General features: G+C 39.6%; 1 protein-coding gene across 2 annotated transcripts; it reads right to left on the minus strand.

Annotated features, from left to right (window-relative positions):
- Positions 1-636: 636 nt before the first annotated feature.
- Positions 637-17,486, minus strand: paqr3 (progestin and adipoQ receptor family member 3). 2 transcript variants are annotated; one of them, XM_008112132.3, is made up of 8 exons: positions 17,334-17,486; positions 13,848-14,115; positions 12,164-12,326; positions 10,912-11,067; positions 8,041-8,238; positions 6,951-7,041; positions 5,367-5,515; positions 637-4,541 (listed from the first exon to the last, which is right to left on the minus strand). In XM_008112132.3, the coding sequence occupies exons 2-7, from the start codon at positions 14,030-14,032 to the stop codon at positions 5,376-5,378; spliced, it is 933 nt and encodes a 310-aa protein (XP_008110339.1). In that variant the 5' UTR covers positions 14,033-14,115; positions 17,334-17,486; the 3' UTR covers positions 637-4,541; positions 5,367-5,375. The 2 variants fall into 2 exon arrangements, with proteins under 2 accessions (XP_008110339.1, XP_003221887.1); XM_003221839.4 differs by having other exon boundaries at positions 17,330-17,458.
- Between the last annotated feature and the right edge of the window lie 3,370 nt (positions 17,487-20,856).

Here is a 20,856-nt window from a genome sequence, read left to right on the forward strand (position 1 = left end):
TGTGCAAATACACTTCTGGCTGCTATTAAAATTTGAGCATCTAGGCTCATATCCGAGTCTAGGCGCATTCCCAGGCTGCAGCACTGATTTCAGGGGGAGTGGAACCCCATCTACATTTATTTCCAGATCTGCCTTAACCAGGAGCCCTTCTGTCGGGATTAAGTTTCAATTTAACCTCATCCAGTCAATTATAGACAGCAGACATTGATTTAGTGCAGAGATCGCTTCCGTGGGATTGGACGGAAAGGAGAATGTTCTGGTCCATTCAGAACAGGTCACAGCCCAATTCCCATATTTGAAGGATTAAGCTCATTTACCTCATCCAGCTTGATATATTTTGGAACATGAAAATAGCATGCTATTTTAGCCAGACTTCTTCTATTGCTTCCTCCAAATCAAGGTGAGTGTAGGTCCTACAGCTCCACCATGTGAGAAAAAAAATATAAAAATAATTTCCAGATGCCATTGTGCCCATAAGGCTGTATTTTCACTTTTACATAGATAAGGCAATGACAAAAGGATCTAGCATTCACATCCATAAAACTATCTATCTGTCTATCTAGAGAGAAGAGTCCCCCTTTCTCTAATGCTTTGGCTAACAGTTTGCTTGTTTCTGCAGAAATACTATAAGTCAGATTTGCCATGAACTGTTTATTGACAAGAGGCAAGTATTAAATCATACATATTGTGTAAATTTATTAAATTGCACTTGATTGTATATACCAAGGATTTTATTGTGACTTTATCTTGTACACATGACAACAAATGGGTAAAAGAAGTAAGAGAAGCAGCACTCTTTTAAACCCATTTATACAGCAAGGCTTTGTTAGGTACATTTAAATTGAGGCTCCTACAACAGATACTGGAACATGTTCACAGGCTAATAAAGTTTACATTATCAGAAAAGGCCTAAAAATATAGGAAACGTGAAATTTGATGTATTTGTTTTTGCATTCAGTTTCCTTCAGGCAGTTGAACAGCAGTTAAAGTAGTTGCTCTTGTGTTAGAGCAGCTAACACTTTAAAGCAAACATTTGAGGAAAAAAACTGGTTTACACGCATAACTGGGCATTTGCAAAAGGTTTTGATGTACAGCCTTCATTGGAGTTCAGTCTGTCTTAACACTTATAAGATATCTGCATTATATATTTACAATCTACCATCAAAAACTCCATTACACTGGAGTTAATTTCACAGTAAAAATGGGGTATGGGAAGAACTGTCTTAAAAGGAATTTACTGTCTTGTAATGCTAAAAGCTGTAAACAAGAAAACCACTACTCCATCTTCAATATATCAGTTTTGCTTTTAGCATTAGTAAACATTTAAGATCCTTCAGTTTAACTTCAGTGAACATTATTTATACATAATTCCTCTCGAGAAAAAAACCCCCCATTTATTTCAAGTCCCCTTATCCAGTACAAGAGGATCAAGGGGAAAGAGCAGCTAGACTTTAATTTTAATATTTGTTCCTGGTCTTGCACAACCACAGTTGCCCCTGGGATTATGTTTAGAACTGGCATGAACAAGGATAGGCTTTCTTCTTTTGCCCTTGCATACTTGGTGGTACTTATAGTTTGATTGCTCAATAAGGTACTTTCACAGTATACAAAATGTGCACATTTGGATTCTTGGCCATATTTATAAACTTGTATTTTTGTACAATGCTCTTTAAGACTGAAAATGGGCTGGATACCTAAACCTCTTTTTAAACATATTGTCCCCATTGGGAGAATAAAACCCTATAGGGTTTTGCTTTTATCCCTTGAAGGGATATTGCTGGTAATACTGACAAAGGCTAAGGAAGAGGGACTAGGAAAGAGGGGAGAGTTATCTACAACGAAGCAACAAATCCATTTCTCAGTGTGAACTGCATCTACATCAGGGATCAATATTTACAAGGGAAGGAAAAGTGTGTTCTCAGAATTAGAGCTGGGCTTGAGAGACCAACTACCTACTTCATGCCTAGATAGGTCATGGACAGCCAGGGCTAGCTGACTTATGCGAATAGCTCACAGAGACTCTAGTTCTCATCTTGCCTCATAAAGTAATTAACAAACCTTTAGCCAAAGAAAAAGTTGCAAGTTTCTCATGCAACAATTAACACTATTCATTATTAATCAGCCCAACAACAATACTTTAGGACACATGTGCAACTCCAACATTAGTAATTTTCTGCTCTTGTTTAAATTGCAATAAGTATGAAAGTTGGGGTGAGGACTGTGGATTTTGTTAATGATTGCAGAGCCTTTATTGTGAATAAGGCTTAACTATACAAATACTTAAGCCAAATGCCATTTCACATGACAAGGTACAAGGCATAGGAGGACGGCGCTTTGAGTCTGTATATCAAGTGAGTCAAGATAAAAATAACTTGAAGGAACAGCACTTGGTTTCTCGTGTGTTTTAATTTCTTCAAGGAAGTGGAGAAGTTTTTCCTCAAGTCAAAATTGTCAGCCCCCCAGCAACTACTTGACAACTTGCCATTTCAATGCCCTAGAACCTTTTTTCTTATTTAGAAATACAGAACAATGCAGGATGCAACAGCCGTTCAACAGGAAACAAAAGGTAGGCTGCTATATTCTATAACTTTAAAACATGTTGGAAGGCAAAAAGCATTTCCCCATGTCCTGAACTTGGACGATATTAAGGTCAGAACACCATGTTCTGCAGTCATCTTGCTTCTTGAAACCCTGGCTGATTTTCCATGGCAAAATAGTACTGGAAAGGAAGCTGAAGAAGAGGAGCGCTTTATGTAAAGTATGTGGGGAATTGGGAGGCAGATAACCTAATTTCAAAAACTCTGCAAATAATAAACGCAAGCTTCTGTGTAAGTAATTTGTCCCTCCCTCAGCAATCTCCAAGAAAAAAGGGGATATGGGTCACCTACTCTTGGCACTGGCCTCTCCTGCCACCAGTGGATGATCTCCGAGATGATCCTTAAGGAAATGCATCTGTGTGTGTACAGGCAGTCCCTGAGTTACAAACATCTGTCTTACAAATGACTCATAGTTAAGAATGGGGGTGAGAACAGGACGTGAGAGGAATCTACCCTTTGGAAGGGACATTGATTCCCAGAAGAGTTGTCATGGAAAACAGGTGTCTCAATTTTAGTTTTCCCACCAATCCTTGTTTCCACAACAAGCCAATTTTTTCAAAATCCAATTTTCACAGGGACAGAAAGTGAGGTGATTTTTTTTTTGAATAGGGGCATAGGCAGCAAAACAAAAACCACAGGGGTGTTAACCCTTCCCTCTGCTATCAAAAGGTCGATCTCTCACTTCTCTCTCTCTCTATACCCACACACATACTCTTGAGCATCATATATATTTGACTGGATTTACACTTTAAAAATGTACCTGTTTCAACATACAAATTCAACTTAAAAACAAACCTACAGAACCTATCTTGTTCATAACTTGGGGACTGCCTATATATGTGAAAGATTGTCCACTTGTGATTTCATGGATTTATCAGCTGCTTTTAGGGGCAACTTATGTTAATTCTCTTCTATACTAATCCCCACAGTTCTGAACTAGTGCTTGTTAACAGTGTAGAACTCAAGCCATGGGTAAAGTACTAGTTTACATAGCTTTGCTTCCCATATAAACCATCTCACTATGATTTTGTTAAGAAGTGATAGCTGGAATATCAAAATGGAGATGGCCACATCACTAGTCAGACCCCAAACTGTTAGAAACTAAATGTACTGCCCTTCTCAAAGGCAGTAGTCTACCGCCATGGTTCCCACTTACATCAGAAAGAAAAAGGCGAGGGATGGCTGCTCAGGCACAAAAGGCTACCTTACAATTTGGCAGCCGTTAAGTGATATCCTGAAAAAATAAAATAAAAGCAATTCATAAACATGTAGCAGCACGTGGCCTATGAGGGGTCCTACTCCTTTAAATGTTCCTTTGATCTTAAAGACACATCAGAGAGCAACCTTCTGTCTAAAAGTACTGATGGAGTCAAATTCTCCTTTCAAGATATGATTAACTCGTTGAGTTACCATTGAAGAAAGTCACGGCAGATACTCTTTGAGAGTACAGAGAAAATCTAGTAAAAATGCATTGAATCCAAAGTTTCACAACAGCAAATATCAGTGCAGGAACACAAAACACATTTAAAAGATACAGCAAACAACATGTATTATTCACATTCCAAGGTGAGGTTCCAGAATAAGAATTTATAGCAGGAACTTTACCCACATGCATTTTAGAGAACGTTTTCTTAACTTATTAGGATTTATCCTTTTCAGGCCAAACTCTGTACATCAGTAGCTTGAATAAAAGTGACCTATTTACATATTTATAAGTTCTAGCTCTATTACCCCGATACAGGGTGACTGCTGCAGTTCTTTCACTGTCCTCATTTGAACAGAAAGTTATTTGGCTGCTGGAGATCTGCTCAGTTGGCTCGGAAATGCCTGTTAACATACCATCCTTAGCGGAGAGAAGATTCATTCATAGGAGCAACCACTTTAGGCTGCACTTCATTCGATCAACACATTCACTGTCAGAAACTTCGCTGCATGGACAAGATTCTAAAAATAAAGAAAATACCTTTGAAAAGACCAGGCATCCTGTTATGATCCTTTTCTGCAAAGGAAGCCATCTAAGTCAAAAGGGCAGTAAAGACAAGGTTGAAAAACAGAAAAAGTGAGGTTTTGCCTCATGTCTAAGAAGGTGCAAAGTATTAGTATTATAAGACATGAGGTGGTATCTATCTTGTGGCATGACAAACCCCTAGTGGAAATACAGTTGTTGCCAACTTCACACAAATTTCAGGAGGAAAGGTTCATGCTCAAGAAAAAAATACTCATTCTGACCTGGATGGAAATAGTTAAAAAGAAAATGCATCATCCCATGTGTGCACTGAAGCACTGAGAGACTATCACTTTTGTTCTTTGTAGCTATAATCTTACTCAACACTTTTAAGATACAGAATATTTCAGGAAGAAATGTAAAAATAAAATGAAAGGTCACTAGTATGGCAAATATGCTTTGTAACGAGGCCCTCTCATTCAAACCCTGGGCTTGCTTGCCAGCCAGCAAAAACAATACCAAACTGGATGACCTGAAGTAAAAAGTATGCAATACTTTTGAGCATCAGATTAATAAAAGTGTTCAGAAAAGGGTTCTGGTAATCTGGAATTTATATTGATAACTCTGAAAGAGAATTCCAAGTCATTAACAAGACACCTTCCAATGATTGATAATGGACAGTTCATTAGGTACCCTTCTTTTTTGAGATCTGGTTAAGGGACCCCCCACCAGGACCATGTTTATTAGAAAACATAAGAAAAGAAAAATGGTCCATCCTAAAGCAATTCAGCTCATCTTCAGCTCTTGCACCCAAACCTCCTTACCTTTGTGCGCTACTGTGTTGAATGGTCAGGGCAAGGCTTGCTATGTCTGTACTGCATGATGTAAACGGTGGACTGATGCCACCAGTATAACATCACTACTGCGAGGATGTGCCAGACTTGATGGCTAGAACCGAGGTAGTTTAACTGCCCTTTGGGAAAGGAGGAGACACAGGAAGTTAGTAAAAAAAATTGGGGGGAAAAGACCACACACATTTTATTAATCTAGATGCTGCTTTGTATGTATCCAAGCACTAATTTTATACAGCACAATCCCTATATCAACAAGACCACTATCTGCAGTTTTACTTATCCAGGTCCACTGAAATATGTCCTCTCTAGCCATTTTTAGATCCTCCAGTATGGCTTGATGGTATACTTGGGCTATAAATCCTTCGTTTCAGTAGGGTTTGTTTATCACCTACAGTTCCACGTATCCACACAAACTCTAGGAACATATCCCAAACCAACTGTGTTTTATCTAAGTGATTTGGAAGTGAGGCTTTCCTCCTTACCTACGTGAAAGATGCCTGATATACTTTTGGAAAGCTAACAAACATTGACTCTTCCTTAGGAAATATCCTTGAACCACACTCTCCTCTTCATGTCTTTCTTTTCAATTCCGAGAGGCATCTTGTTATACAGAATTGCAGGGAAGTATTTTGAAAGCCATAAAAATAGAGGGATATGTCATGTGTCTTAGCATGCACAGCGCATAGAATATGTGCTCATGCAACATGGAATGAACTTTGTCCTGTGCCCAGAATTCCTGATCACTAGAGATGTGCATGAAATATTTTCCTTCATGCTATCGTTTCATTTCGACTGTTTGTCTACACAAAACGAAAGATGCCATTTTCATAGAAAACGAGAGGCGATACGAAAATGAAAGTTGCACAGTCATAGTGCTTGCTTTCGTTTTCCATTCATTTCATCCCCATAACTATATATATATATATACACACACACACACACACACACACACACACACACACACACACACACACACGATAGCTACTCTGGGAATCTAAGCTGAGTCTGGGAGAGGAGTGCTTCCCCATGACAGCTGATGTATGTCAATGGATGTTAATAGTATTATTAATAACAATAGTACTCTGGGGAAGATCCAAATGTTTTGAAAGTTGGTGGGCTAAAAAGGATCAAAATGCCCTCCGTGTGTGGTGATTTTCACCCCTTTAGCCCAAAAACTGAGGGGGGGGGGATGAGCCAAGGAAGCCCTCCTATTGTCACCTATGGCATGAAAAATTTCGTGTTTCATTAGCCAGAAGAAAATTTGTGTCATATATGTGGCCCATTTTCATTAGCGGGAACCAAATACGAAAATGAGAGGACACGAATGAAACTACAGAAAACGAACAGCAATTCCATACAAAGCACAACACTATTGATCACTACATAAAGATCTTCATCTTGTCACAGTAATACCAAGATTCCAGTGCAGATGACAAAGCAAATTTACACATATGCACTACAACATCGGTATAGAAACATACTGATTACTATTTAATATTACTAAAGTCAAGTGGTGTGCCTTCAGCAATGTAGATGAAGAAAAAATGGGTTTACCTGGAAAATACCTTTCTGGGACTTTGGAAATGTAGAATAAAAATGCTATGGCAGCTATCAAGTACATTACAATCACACGAGGGGCAAATTCCTGAAAGAAAAAGAACCAAAGTTAGTTGTGGATGTCAGCAACATTCAGATAAAAAATTTTTTTTCCAACAAAGGATAACTGTTAAATAGGCCCTTGAACTCACAATACAATCTAGATCTTTTAAAATCATATTCTTATACATCTGTTTGTTTGAAAGAGACAGACATAAAATATAACAGACTATATTCACCATTAATATTTACTAACTTCTTTTCCAGGTAAAATAATCTTCACAGTAAAAAAAAAACCCCACCAGTTTATTCTCAAAAAATTAAATCCCTGCAGGAGGGTGCTGCCAAATTGACTCTATAATTCCCCCTTTTCTTTTATTTATCACCGCATAGTTACACAGCTGATAGGGTTGGATAATAGCAAAACATGAACTGTTATTTTTAAAAGCTAACATATTAGCATTGCTTTTAATTTTCTGTAAAAGGGCATTAACATGTTACCTGTTATTTGTCATTTTATAAATAATGCTTTACTACAGGCATTCTTAAACTCCGGCCCTCCAGCTGTTTGGGACCCTAACTCCCAGAATTCCTGACCATTGAACAAGCTGGCAATAGTGGCTTTATGACATCAATAGTAATTTTTAAAAACCATTAAAAATTCCCAGATACCTCAATATGACTCACTTCAAAACAATTATAGAATAAACTTTGTTCTCTTCCCCTAATAACAATGTTACCACCTGTTAAATTATTTCAGAAAAAATAACATTATTATGCTGATGTCATGCTGATGGCTAACATTGTTACTGTTGTGCTCCAAATCAAAATTTGTGCTCAAGGTTAGTTTTTATTTTCCTTAAATAAATATTTTTGACACAACCTAACACAGATTTAAAGAAACATTAATTTAGAGAAAACTTCTCTTTTATAAGTGAAGTAAAGGATGGAAGCCTGAGCCACGCTATCTGGAAATAAGTCAAAGGAATGTCTTTTCAAATAAACATAGGCAGACCTGGGATGCAAGCCCAGGGACTTCCCAGCTTACCTGGACAATAGAGGCAGTGACACCTCCATTGAGCCAAACCCAATGGATGGTAGGAATGATTCCATAGCCTGACACCGAACAAAAGATGATGGAGCGCAGCCTCTGCCACTGTTGAGTCAGGTAACTTGGGTGAATCTGAGCAAAGAATACTGCCAGGATCATGGCAAGGACAGTGATCAAGTAGACTTGACGCCAGTACTGGAAAAGGAATAAAAATTCAGGTCAGTAGGTAACAAGAGACATAGGAAAGAGAATTTTTTGGAAGTTAGAAAGTGCACTTAAGGTTCCAGGTTAAGTACAAAGACCTTTTCAATATCTAAGCAACAAAATGATGTTTAAAAACGTCTAGTCAGTCCTTCACATTTGTGGGTTTAATGATTTATGGATTTAATTACAGTAGAGTTCCTGTTATCCGAGATAAAGGGGCGGGCCCAATCTCGGATAACCGAACTGCTCAGATTGCCGAGAGGCCCTATTATCCCTCCCGGCAATCTGGTTTAGGGAAGCTCCCCGCGATCACTGCTGCCTAGCAGCGATCACGAGATGCTTCCCTGGGCTGAGGGCTTGCCGAGGGACGTCCCTCGGTGAGCCCTCGCCCTTTGGGAAGCACTCTGCAAGCGCTGCTTGAGAGGAGAGGGAGAGGGAGGGGCGCTCCCGGCGGTGCCTCAAATAATACGGAGGCCCAGTTAACTGGAACTCAGTTAACCGGAACTCTACTGTAATATGTTCTCTTTAACTCCTTTAGCATGATTCTATGGTCAAGTAAGTTAACTACTGAGAAATCCCAAGAGAAGTGCTGTCTCAGGTAAAACAAACAAACGTGCATTTATTTCTGGTTTGTCCACTTTTGCAGGGGGTCATGTGTCCTGACCCCAGCAAAAGTGGGCAACCTACTGTATTCTACTTTTGACATAATTGAGCTTATGCTGAATATGATTATTTGGCCCAAAAACCAATGCACCTATTTTTATTCTTCATTATGAATTGATTTAGGAATGCAAGATCAGTCTATAGAGAAATTTCAATTTATTAAAAGAAATGAAGTCCTATTGTATGGATACTTTGAATTGTGTTCAAATTGAATATTTCATGAACCAGGTTTGTCTATGTATGTCTTTACATTAAGAAAATCCCACATTACCTCACAGTGGGGCTTAATGGTATCTAAGACCACTTATTTGGCAAAATTAAATTATATATGTTGGTAGCAGCAACTGCCACAAACAATGAATACATCAACAGTCTACATGACTGCATTTTAATGTATTGATTCATTCACTGAGGTAACTGTGATAAACATCAATGCACCTTGATCAAACTAAAGGCTCATCTACAGCATTATGTTCCTTCAGTAACCTATCAGAAGAAACCTATGGGATGTCGACAAATAGGATATACAGTATAATAACCAGTACTCCCTGCTCACATGAACCAGCACCTAACAGCTGGCACTCTCTGATCCTTGGAGGTGATATGTAGCCATCATGACCAGCAGCCACTGCTATCCTAATTGCCTTCCGAGTTGATAGCCATCACTGTGTTCCATAGGAACTGTCTGAGAACTCTTAAAGAAATAACTAGCTTAGGAACTGTCATTGAACAAGAGCTATGGTGTTAGGTCTATCCAATTTTTTATTTGGTTGCAAGGTCCATCTCCTCCCTTTTTGATCTCTTCATATTAAGCATGAGGATCTGAAGGGAGATTTGATCTGCATTTATTTGCAAATACTTATTTTCAAGTTCCCACTTTTCCTCTGGTCTTTGTGATTATTGTGTGAACATCAAACATGGAAGTGGCACATAAGGGCACACCCCTTTCTTTAAACCAAAATACATCCACCCCAACAAATACAAGTAGGTTTAAGAAGATCTGTGATAATTCTGGCTCAGTTTTTTTATCCTCAGCTGTTTCTTGAAAACTGGTCAAACTTTGAGCCTACTTCAGCATTCTATTTACTTGGCTCCAACAGTATGTCTTGTTTTGACTTGTAAGACACTAGAATGATAACGGTACATTTGTTCAGGGAACAACTCTCCATTTCAATGGGAACATTACCTGGCTCCTGTTCTTTTTTTAAATAGAAGTAAAGATAGACATTTTAAACAAATGCTTTAAAAGAAGTGGGATTTTGAAAACTCCAAATGAATTCTTTTTTTAAGACGATTGATCTATAGTCACCCTAGACCAAAACTCTAGTGCCCCTTCTCTTTTCCTTTATTCCTTTATTTCCTTTATCCTAGGGATGTACGACATTGAAAAAGATAAAAATAAAGAAATCCTGTACAATTATTTAATCACAGCTGCGAGACTGACTTATGCCAAAAAATGGAGGGATAAAAATAGGCCAGACATCAAATTATGGTATAATAAAATTTTGGAAATAATGAATATGGACAAATTAACATATCTATTATCAAACACCCAAGGCAAGCCAAGAAAACAAACAAATTGGGAACCAATCAAAAACTATTTAAAAAAAGAAAAATGCAAGATAATAATATGAAAATGGTTTAGAGAAGAATGATTGAATAATGGGCCACCCCAGAATATGTAAATAAGGAGAAAATAAGCAATTAGGTAGACAAGGGCACAATGGATATAAAAAGATCAATTTTCAAAGCACCGCACAATAGAAGGAAGTCAATTTTAATGTAATTGTATTGTTGGTGCATAGATGTTGTGTCTGTTGGGAAAATGCAACCTATGTTTTTTGTTTGTTATGTTTTCTGCACATTGGTATAAGTCCTTCACTTATGTTACATCTTTGATTGTTTGTTTGTTTTTTCTTTTTAATAATAAACTTCAATAAAAATAAATTTAAAAAAACAAAGAAAGAAAACCAACACTTGTTAACATGAATGCCAACTTACATTATTGCAATAAAATGCGTAAAAGACTCCAGAAACATAACAGCCCAGGATACCAATGGAAATTCCTGCATAATCCAATGCCATCCATCGTCGACTTGTCTTCTCTGAGCGATGACAACAGAAGAGGTGATACCCTACTGAGCAAAGCATACAGACCTATAAAAACATTCAAACAAATCCACATTAATTCTCGCAGTCTAATTTCATGGCAGTCAAGAAATAAGATCCTCTTTAGAAAACTGTATTAACCTGGATTTCCTAGGGAAAATCCAGTCATATTAGTAAAGTATCTTGCACTTTTGTTGACACCAGACCAAAGACAACATACAGTTACTGTATAAAACTGACCATACTCCCATGTATGAGATGTTCCAAATCCCACTGCCTGCCAGCCACAGTCTTCCATGGCAAAGAAAGAGATAATGTCTAGGACTTACTATCATTCTCTCTAACTTGGAGAAGGAAAGGGGCATGGATTTTTGTCATTACTGCAGAAAACTTTTTGAATAATCATAATTTTATTTCTTAATCGTCTCTCCTTGTGGTTCGAAGTGAGTTTGAAGATAAGGTGGCTTGGCTCACTCTTGCCAAAGGGCAATGACACACAGAAATATGGTGTTCCAGTTTCCCCAGTGTAGGTCTGGTATTCAATAGTCCAAACTGAAGGCCTGCATTCTAGCTATGAATCCTCACCCCATACATTATTCAAAATGACTTTCATAATGTGGCACAAAGTGACAGGAGTGTTTTCATTTGAAATGCTTGTGCTGCACAATTTCAACACATCGGCAGAACTCAGGAGAAATTACAAAGAATAACAAGTAGTATAGAAACAACAAACCCACATACAACATTTTTTTAAAAAGACTGTAAACGTCAACAGTTTGGCATGCTTTGAACTAGGTGGCAAACAAACAAACAACAATGGAGGGAACCCAACAAAATTGATTTCCTTCAATCACTGTGATTCTGTTGCAGTGCAAAGAAAACAGAATATTGTTCTGCTATTTTACAGCATTATATAGTCTTGTAAAAACCTTTAATGTGCCTTTTTAAAAAGAAAATTTGAGACACAGAATATTGAGAATCACAATCTGAGGAGCCTGGAGAGCAATTCCTTTCCAAGTGATGGAAGTACAGACGGTCCGAGAACTGATGCCAAGCCCCTGTAAGTCAGATATATGAGCCTCACACAGAATACTATGTACATATACACATCCCCCAGTTAGGCTGCAAGTTATGAAAAACTTACTTGAAAGCAGAAGAGACAAATAGAACAAATCACAAAATCTTCTCTAGAGGCACTCGCCAAAGGCAATACAGAAGTCATGTCATATATGCCCAAGATGAAAAAGAGGAAGAAGCCAAATAAGTGACTCCAGATGTTGACTGATTCATTAGACAGAATGAACAGGCTGCAAAAGAAAGAAAAGCACAATGACAGACTGACTTACAGTCAAACACATTTTGTAATTGGGTTCCCAATTCTATATTCTACATATAGCCATCACTGCATTTTTGCTCTTAAGAAAACTTTGCAATGGTGAGCAAAATACTGGCCACGTGCACCCTGAGTCATGAAGTAGCTATTGTGATGCCAAAAAGCAAACTGTTTCTCTTCTAAAGTCAGTCCTCCATGTCTCCCACATCTTCAAAGTGCTGGAACAAAGTATAGACATTGCTTCAGTAAAAACAGCACTACTTCCCTGGCTTTCAGGAACACTTCTAGCTTTTTAAAAAAGTGTAACATAAGTATTACTACATCTACGGTTGCTTCCTTGACAATTACAGTGGTGGCTGATGCAACCTGTGATAAGGTTTTGGGGGGAAAGGAAAATTCCCACCGCTTCGGGCAAGCCCCGAAGCCCCTTAACTGCTTTATACTGATTTTGGCTTACAGTATGTGTCCATGCCCAGTGGGGATGCTGAACACACAAAGCCTTGTAATGTATCTAAAGAAACTAAAAACTTCTACTTGGGCAACTCAGGGAGTCTCTTTACAAGGGAATATTGTCTGCTTGTTGTTGCTTTGGCATTCTGCCATCTGGAAACATGAGGGGGAGATGGTGTTTGGCAGCAGTTAAACCTTGTGTTTTCAGTTAACACTAGCACTTCTGGGGAATAACCTTCAGTTGCTTCAGGCAGGAAAATAACCATCATCCTGAAGCACATACCAAGTCATGCCACTTATCTTGTGCAATGTTCTGGAAGCCTTTTTTTTGGCTGAGGAGTTACATAGACATACACATTTATTTTAATAATAATGATTAGTAAAATAAATGCAAACAATGGGAAGAAACAGTTCAAGAAACATAGGAGATAATTATGTCACACCAAATTACACCCCTCTTTTGCCTCAGTCAAAGCATAGTCATGCTGCAACTGTACAGCAGGTCTTTAATATCCATGGGTTCTGCATCAGAAGGTTCAACCAACCATAGCTTGAAAATATTTTTTAAAATCCAAAGTGCAAGCCTTGATTTTGAGCACACCAAACACTATGCAGATGTGTAGAGATACCCTGTTCTGGCTTTCCATCATTTCACAGATCCTCAGGCTCTGATGGTCATTCAACTTAGTTATTCCCCATGTTATAAAGGCATTTCACTACACAATTGGATATAACACAACCTAAACATTCATGGATTTTGGGGAATCCTAGAATCAACCCCCTGGGATACCAATGTCAATTTGTATATGGCACAGGATTATTTCCATTTTCTGTTTAACTGAAGTGACAAGACTTCTCTGGCTCTACTTTCTGAACCAGCAATTAGCTTCAAAGCATACAAAATGAATTACTATTACATTTTGGGGATTATATTAAATTATTCTCCTATAACTATAATGAGACAAAAGGACTTTAAAATGAAGCATGGCTTCAGAGTAGAATACTTGATTAATTTAAATTAAAAATACTTGAATTAATTCCAAACCTTTTTATGCACAGCCTGGAAGGCAAGTAGGCTCTGTAGCCATCTGTGATGTAAGGATTGTCCTTTAGAAATACTGGGATTTGTTCATAAGTGTACAGGCGAATTCCTCGAGGCACCAGAACAGGCCAATACTGATAGCTTCCCAGCTCAATGTAATGAGCACTCTTCAGAAGTTTGTGATGCATTTCAGCAGGGCTGTAGTCATCGGCCAAGGCAATAGTAAAAAAATACAAACTAGTCAAGGCATCTGGCTTCTGTAGTCACTTTTCTGCAAACAGATAAAAAAAATCAAATGGCTTAATACCATTCTATAGAATGCCTAGTTCTATCATTCATCAGTCTCTCATAATACATAGAATCTGGCAGGTGGATCAGTGAACGAAGTGTGCCTTCTTAAGATGAAATATTTAGAAGCTAAGTACCGTATTAGCAGCCCTAAAGGCAAATAAGTAACCCAACAAACTTTCACAGTTACAGATTGGAAACACAAGATGTCTTGAGCTCCTATTTGGACATAGGAAAGGTACACTATAACTTTTAAAAAGTTAAAGATCATGCTACACAGAAGACTAGATATCGGAGCATTTTGGGTTATACGTATAACTAGAAATCTGAAGTATATACTTGAATGAGGGCCTCAAAGGAGCAATCCTGTATCTACCTACACAAACTATTCTGAATATTAAAAAAGCCCACACCCTCTAGGTAATTGCAAATAATCACTGCCGTCTGGGTTACTATTGTAAAGAGGTGGTGGCTAATTCATATCCCACACATAAATTTACACACAACCGAAGTGTCAATCTCTCAGGGTCAATATCTGCTTTTTATTTATTTGATTTTTAAAATCACAAATGTGTTTAGAAGAGGAAATAAGAGAGGTAGAGGGGAAAGTGCTGGAAACTGCTGTTCAGAATTCGAAGAGTTGCATCTCACCAACCATTTACGTAATAAATTTTCATGGACCAGGTACATACTTTACTATAATCTGCCCAAATATATTTGTATAGCTGTCTGTCTGTCACATTATTTGTATAAGCAAGATCAGTGGAAAGAGCACCAAAGTGGACATGACATATAATATCTGTGTATGTGTATTGATGGGTTAGGGAAAGTAAGAGCAATGGATTCCAATATAGTGTATAAAAGAGGAACTATATAAGAATAAATGGAATGGGAGGGATGGCAATGGTTCATTTTTGAAACTCATACTAAAAGCATTGTGGTCTGTTGAGGACACATGAGAACAGTTTATTAGCAATGAAATATTTCAAGATTATTTTATGAATTCCTTCATGCCCAGAAACCATTCAGAATAGAATAAAATGGTCCAGAAGAGAAAAACATTTTGTCAGATGTCGACAACACAACCTGTCTCATTAATATAGGGCTCATACTGCATATAGCAGTTGTATATGTGGAGTGGCATGCTGTATCTTCTTTAACAATTACAAGCAATTATGGTTGAAATGTTTTTTAAACTGTTTTAATTGTGGTTTTAATACATTGCTATCTATTTTTTTACTTTTATAAAGTTAAGATTTTAATTTAATATTGTTTTAAACCTCTGAGAGCTGCCTTTGATCCCAGATTGGCAGAAAGGCGAGGTATAAATCTAATAAATAAATAGATATTTTGAATACGTTTGTAAATTTGACAAATATTTGACAAAGGCTGGCCAGCAAACTAAGGATTGACATAGCTTCTGTAAGACAACAGTTTAGCCTTGTACACAATGCCTACCATGTATGAAAATGTGGCAACCCTAGTGTCAGCCAGATACATACAGCTGGCCCTCTATATCCATGAATTCTACATTCAGATTCTACCATCCATGTCTTTAAAATGTTTTATAAAAAAAATCCAAAGCCATACTTTGATTTTACCATTTTATACAAGTGATACGATTTAACTATGCTACTATGCCCCGGTGGCGAAGTGCGTTAAAGCGCTGAGCTGCTGAACTTGCAGACCGAAAGGTCCCTGGTTCAAATCCCAGGAGCAGCTTGAGTGCCCGCTGTTAGCTCCAGCTCCTGCCAACCTAGCAGTTCGAAAACATGCAAATGTGAGTAGATCAATAGGTACCGCTCCGGCGGGAAGGTAACGGCACTCCATGCAGTCATGCTGGCCACATGACCTTGGAGGTGTCTATGGACAACGCCGGCTCTTCGGCTTAGAAATGGAGATGAGCACCAACCTCCAGAGTCAGAAATGACTGGACTTAACGTCAGGGGAAACCTTTACCTTTACCTTACTGTATATAAGGCGACCTGAACAACCACAGACGTCAGAAATTTTGGGGGTCCAAAACTCCTGGAAGTTTGCCCATGCATGCTTTAGAAGGAGGTCCTTCCTTCCTTCCTCTCTGCTGTTTGCTGATCTCTTATTTTTAGGATTGATTTGCATATAGTTTTTCAGAAGTCCAAAACTAGTTAGAAATTCAGCTGGGCGATAAAAGGGTGATCAGCAAGCAAGCTACATTCAAATGCCACCAACTTGCAAGAACAACCTTTTATCATAAGCACAGTGGGAGGAACTATATTTCTTTAAGAGCAGATAACATGAGTTCAAATTCCCATTTAACTAGATGTTTAAGCAGCAGCTAAATTAGTTTAAATCCATGGGTTAATTCTAATGTTAATCTCCACTACAGTAGAATACCCGAAATCAATGAATCCTGTGAAAGTTGTGGCACTGATTTCAATAGCTCTACTTAATTAGAGGAGAAAAATGTATTTAGGGTCATGTCTGCTTTGGCAGAAGTTGACCTAGAGTTGCATTGGAGACCAAGGGCCCTTCCACACAGCCTTATAACCCAGAATATCAAGGAGGATAATCCACAATATTGGCTTTGAACTGGGTTATCTGAGTCCACACTGCCATATAACCCAGTTCAAACCAGATAATGTGGGATTTTATTCAGATGTGTGTAAGGGGCCATGGACATAACGGAGCAATGGGTGCAAAGGGCAGGAAAAAGAGATTCAATCTAAACATTAGAAAGAGCTGTTCAAATACAATAGAATCTACAATAGCCTGAGAGTGCTGTGGGGGTTTGTCAGCAGAGGCTGGATGGCCATCTGTCTGGGGTGCTTTGATTGTGTCAGAATGTGATTCTAAATCGCTTTAACTCCACAGTGTAGAGGCCCCCAAAGGCCCTTCCACATAGCCACATAACCCAGAATATCAAGGCAGAAAATCCCACAATATCTGCTTTGAACTGGGCTATCTGAGTCCACACTGCCATATATCCCAATTCGAAGCAGAAAATGTGGGATTTTATTCAGCTGTGTGGAAGGGGCCTAGGTCTCAGGTCTGGGCCTAGCAGCCTCAGGGTCTGGGAGGATGCTGAAGAGGCATCCCAACCTTAGTGAGCCATTCCAGACGGGAAGGACTACAATTCCCACAATCCCACAGCAAACACCTCTGTGACAGGGGATGATGGGAGTTGTAGTAATAACCCAGTAACCTACTCTACTTACCTACCTCACAGTCTTTCTTCAGCCTTTTCAGCAGCTGAAGTCGTCGTCGCCACCACTGCTGCTCCTTTTCCATCCTGTCACTCTCCTTTTTTTCTCTCACTGGACCTAGCCCCGCCCCCTCGGGTTGCGCAATCCGCAAGCGACAGTCACGTGCCCTCAGACTGGGTTTCCCCCCCCCCCCTCCCTCGCTTCCTCCTCCATCCAATCAGACGCTGTCTCGCGACCGGCCGCATACCACAAACACACACGCGCGCATGCGTACTGGCGCGCGCTCCGTCTCGCGCCCGCCTGACGTCTCTCTGTAATATCCAAAGCGTGAGGGATGGAGTGGCTCTTGCGCATGCGCAGGGCTGAGGCTGAGAAGGGAAGAAGGCCCAAACAGCTGGAGGGACGCAGTTTGAAGATGCTGACTCAGTTAAACTACATTTTATGAGTCTACAGCAGGCCTGGGTGAACTTGGTCCTTCCTCCAGGTGTTTTGGACTTCAACTCCCACAATTCCTGACAGCCTCAGGCCCCTTCCTTTTCCCCCTCAGCCGCTTAACAGGCAAAAGGAAGGGGCCTGAGGCTGTCAGGAATTGTGGGAGTTGAAGTCCAAAACACCTGGAGGAAAGGCCCAAGTTCACCCAGGCCTACTGTAGATGCTCTGTGGTGCTTGGTTGCTAATAAGCGCAGCCTGGTTGAAATGGCAAACTACTGGCATTCTTTGTCACTCAAAAATGCCTGAACAACTCAAGGCTCAGATCTATGCTACCGTTGTTTGCCTCCAGAGCAGAGTGCTGGCGAGCAACAAAGCAACATGAACAAGCCCTTAACACAATGGAAATACTGAGATGGGCACTTGGCTTGACGCTTCTCAACCATGTGCCAAATGATGACCTCCGTCAAAGACAGAATAAAAGCAATCAGCAAGAAAATCCCGGAAGCAAGACTACAGTGGTACGGCCATGAGAAGAGAACCAACATCAGTAGTACAAACAGCACTGCATTTGGAGATTGCACAATAATGACCACGTGGACAAAGGCCAAAAAAAGATGGATGGACACCATCAGTGAATCATAGAATAGTAGAGTTGGAAGAGACCTCATGGGCCATCCAATCCAGCCCCTTGCCAAGAAGCAGGAAATCGCATTCAAAGCACCCCCGACAGATGGCCATCCAGCCTCTGCTTAAAAGCCTCCAAAGAAGGAGTGTCCACCACAGTCCGGGGAGAGAGTTCCACTGCCGAACAGCTCTCACAGTGAGGAAGTTCTTCTTGATGTGACATGCGTCGTGCCAGGGCCGTAGTCAGAAAAACATTTCAGAGGGGTTTTTGAAATTTGGGGGGGGGGGGGGGTTGGAACCCCTGGCGCCGTCCCCACCCCCCACCCTGGCTACAGGCCTGTCAATATTTGCTTGATATAGTACTTGAAGTTCTGGAGGGACTCTTAATTTTTTGCATCTCATAGACTTAGCATGGGGATTTGGTTAAACAGTTAAAATTCATGCGTAAACCAGTTTTTTTTTCACCTGAAAAATTTCGGGGGGGGGGGGCGTTGAACCCCTAACCCACCCACCCTGGCTCCAGGCCTTCGTGGTGCCAACCTGAGACCCGAGGATGCCTAATACAAAGCCCTGTGGAAACAACAGCCACAATACTAACCCCTCCTTTGGGTAAATAGCTTAGAAAGAAGAAGCTAAGCCATCACATAGCTTTTCCAGTTGTAACTGGCCGACACCGCTAGCTGAGCTCAGTAGATCTTATGGGTGTGGAATTTGGACAGTGAAGCAAATAAACTCATTTGAAATAGGCAACTAGAAAAGAGATTTACAGACACCATGGACTACTAGAACAAAGAAGAAATGTATTGGTCTTACAGCAAATCAAGTTTGAACACTCATTAAAAAGGAAGTTAACTAAACCGGGGCTGTTGCACTTTGGACATACAAAGAGACAACATTTTTACAATAGAATTAATGCAGTTCAACACCACTTTAACTGCCTTGACTCATGGAAGCTATGGTTTGGCTATGCACCATTGCTCTTTGGCAGAGAAGGCTAAAGACCATGTAAAACTACAGCTTACATAGTTCCATAGAACTGAATTAAAGTGGTGTCAAACTGCATTCATTTTCAATGTGTCTCACTGGAAAATATGATAATGCTTGAAAAAATGGAAGGCAGTAGGAAAAAAGGAAGACTGCATTTCAAATAAATAGTGAAAAAAGCCATAACCCTCAGCTTATAAATAGGGCAGTTAAAGACCAGGGCTCTTGGATGTCATAAGTGAATGTCAACATGTCAGCAAATATCAGAAATCAAGCAGGGATCTTCTTATTTCGTTTCTCTAGCATATTTATTTGAGTGCTGCAACCTTGTCACCACTGTTGCTATCCAGCAGGCATGGGTAAACTTCAGCCCTCCAGCCAGCTGTTAGGAATTGTGGGAGTTGAAATCCAAAACACCTGAAAGGCCGAAGTTTGTCCATGCCTGCTATATAGTAACCTTCCTGCAATCTGGTTGGATTTAGCTTCTTTTCTTATGACCTCACTTCTTCTCATGTTTCGATTTTTTTGTGGGCAAATGTGAATATTTTTTAATTACACTTGGCTCAAAATGGAAAAAAAATTCCTTGCCACAGCTGAGAGAAATCTGGACAATGAAATAAAAAGATGGAAACAGGGCTGCCAAGGGCCAGATGTTGTGGCCTTATAAATTACGATGAAATTATGCAGCCAGCTGTGCTACATAACCCACCAGTTTTTATAGTCTGCCATGCTGCATCACTCCATGGCACAGTTCTGCCAGTTCCAGTCAAATAGTGATGGTTTTCAGATATTTCCAGCAATTAATCATGCACATTGAAGAACCTCCCCTCATGGGAATGTTATTAAAGCAGCCTATTCTATTTTCCTTGCTGAGAATGACTAACCACTTACCCACATCACCATTTGCAGCAGTGGCTTCCTACCGATGTTGGATCACAATCTGTCTGGAACTATATACCTCTTCCCACTTCTGTGCTGTAGATGTTTAATATGCGCAGTACCTGTTCACACAATAGCAACTCTCCTTGCGCTTATGTCTTTGAGCAATTTCTCTACAATCAGCAGGGTTTTTACTGGTGTAAGTCAAGACTAGGTTGTATATGTAGGAATATTGGACATCTCACATGAAGATAAGACTAATTAATTAAATTTAGAATTAGAATAGATCACAGGGCCCATCAAGTCCAACTCTCTTGTCCCAGACAGGAACACATAATCAAAGCATCCTCTGTTTAAAAACCTCCAGAGAAGGAGACTCCACCACACTCTGAGGCAGCATATTCTACTGCCATCATGACAAATTCCTTTTTAATGTTTAGCTGGAATCCTTTTCCTGCAATTTGAATCCACTAGAAATGATTGTTTACTAAGTGCCAAGGGAGTTGGACTGGATGGCCCTTGTGGTTCCTTCCAACTCTATAATTCTATGATGCTGTGAAAAAAACAGGCAAAAATTTTACATTGATGCCGCAGAAAAGAAGGTAAGCAATATTTTAGCC

This window comes from Anolis carolinensis, chromosome 5 (genome assembly GCF_035594765.1).
Source record: "Anolis carolinensis isolate JA03-04 chromosome 5, rAnoCar3.1.pri, whole genome shotgun sequence".
Lineage (NCBI taxonomy): Eukaryota > Metazoa > Chordata > Lepidosauria > Squamata > Dactyloidae > Anolis > Anolis carolinensis.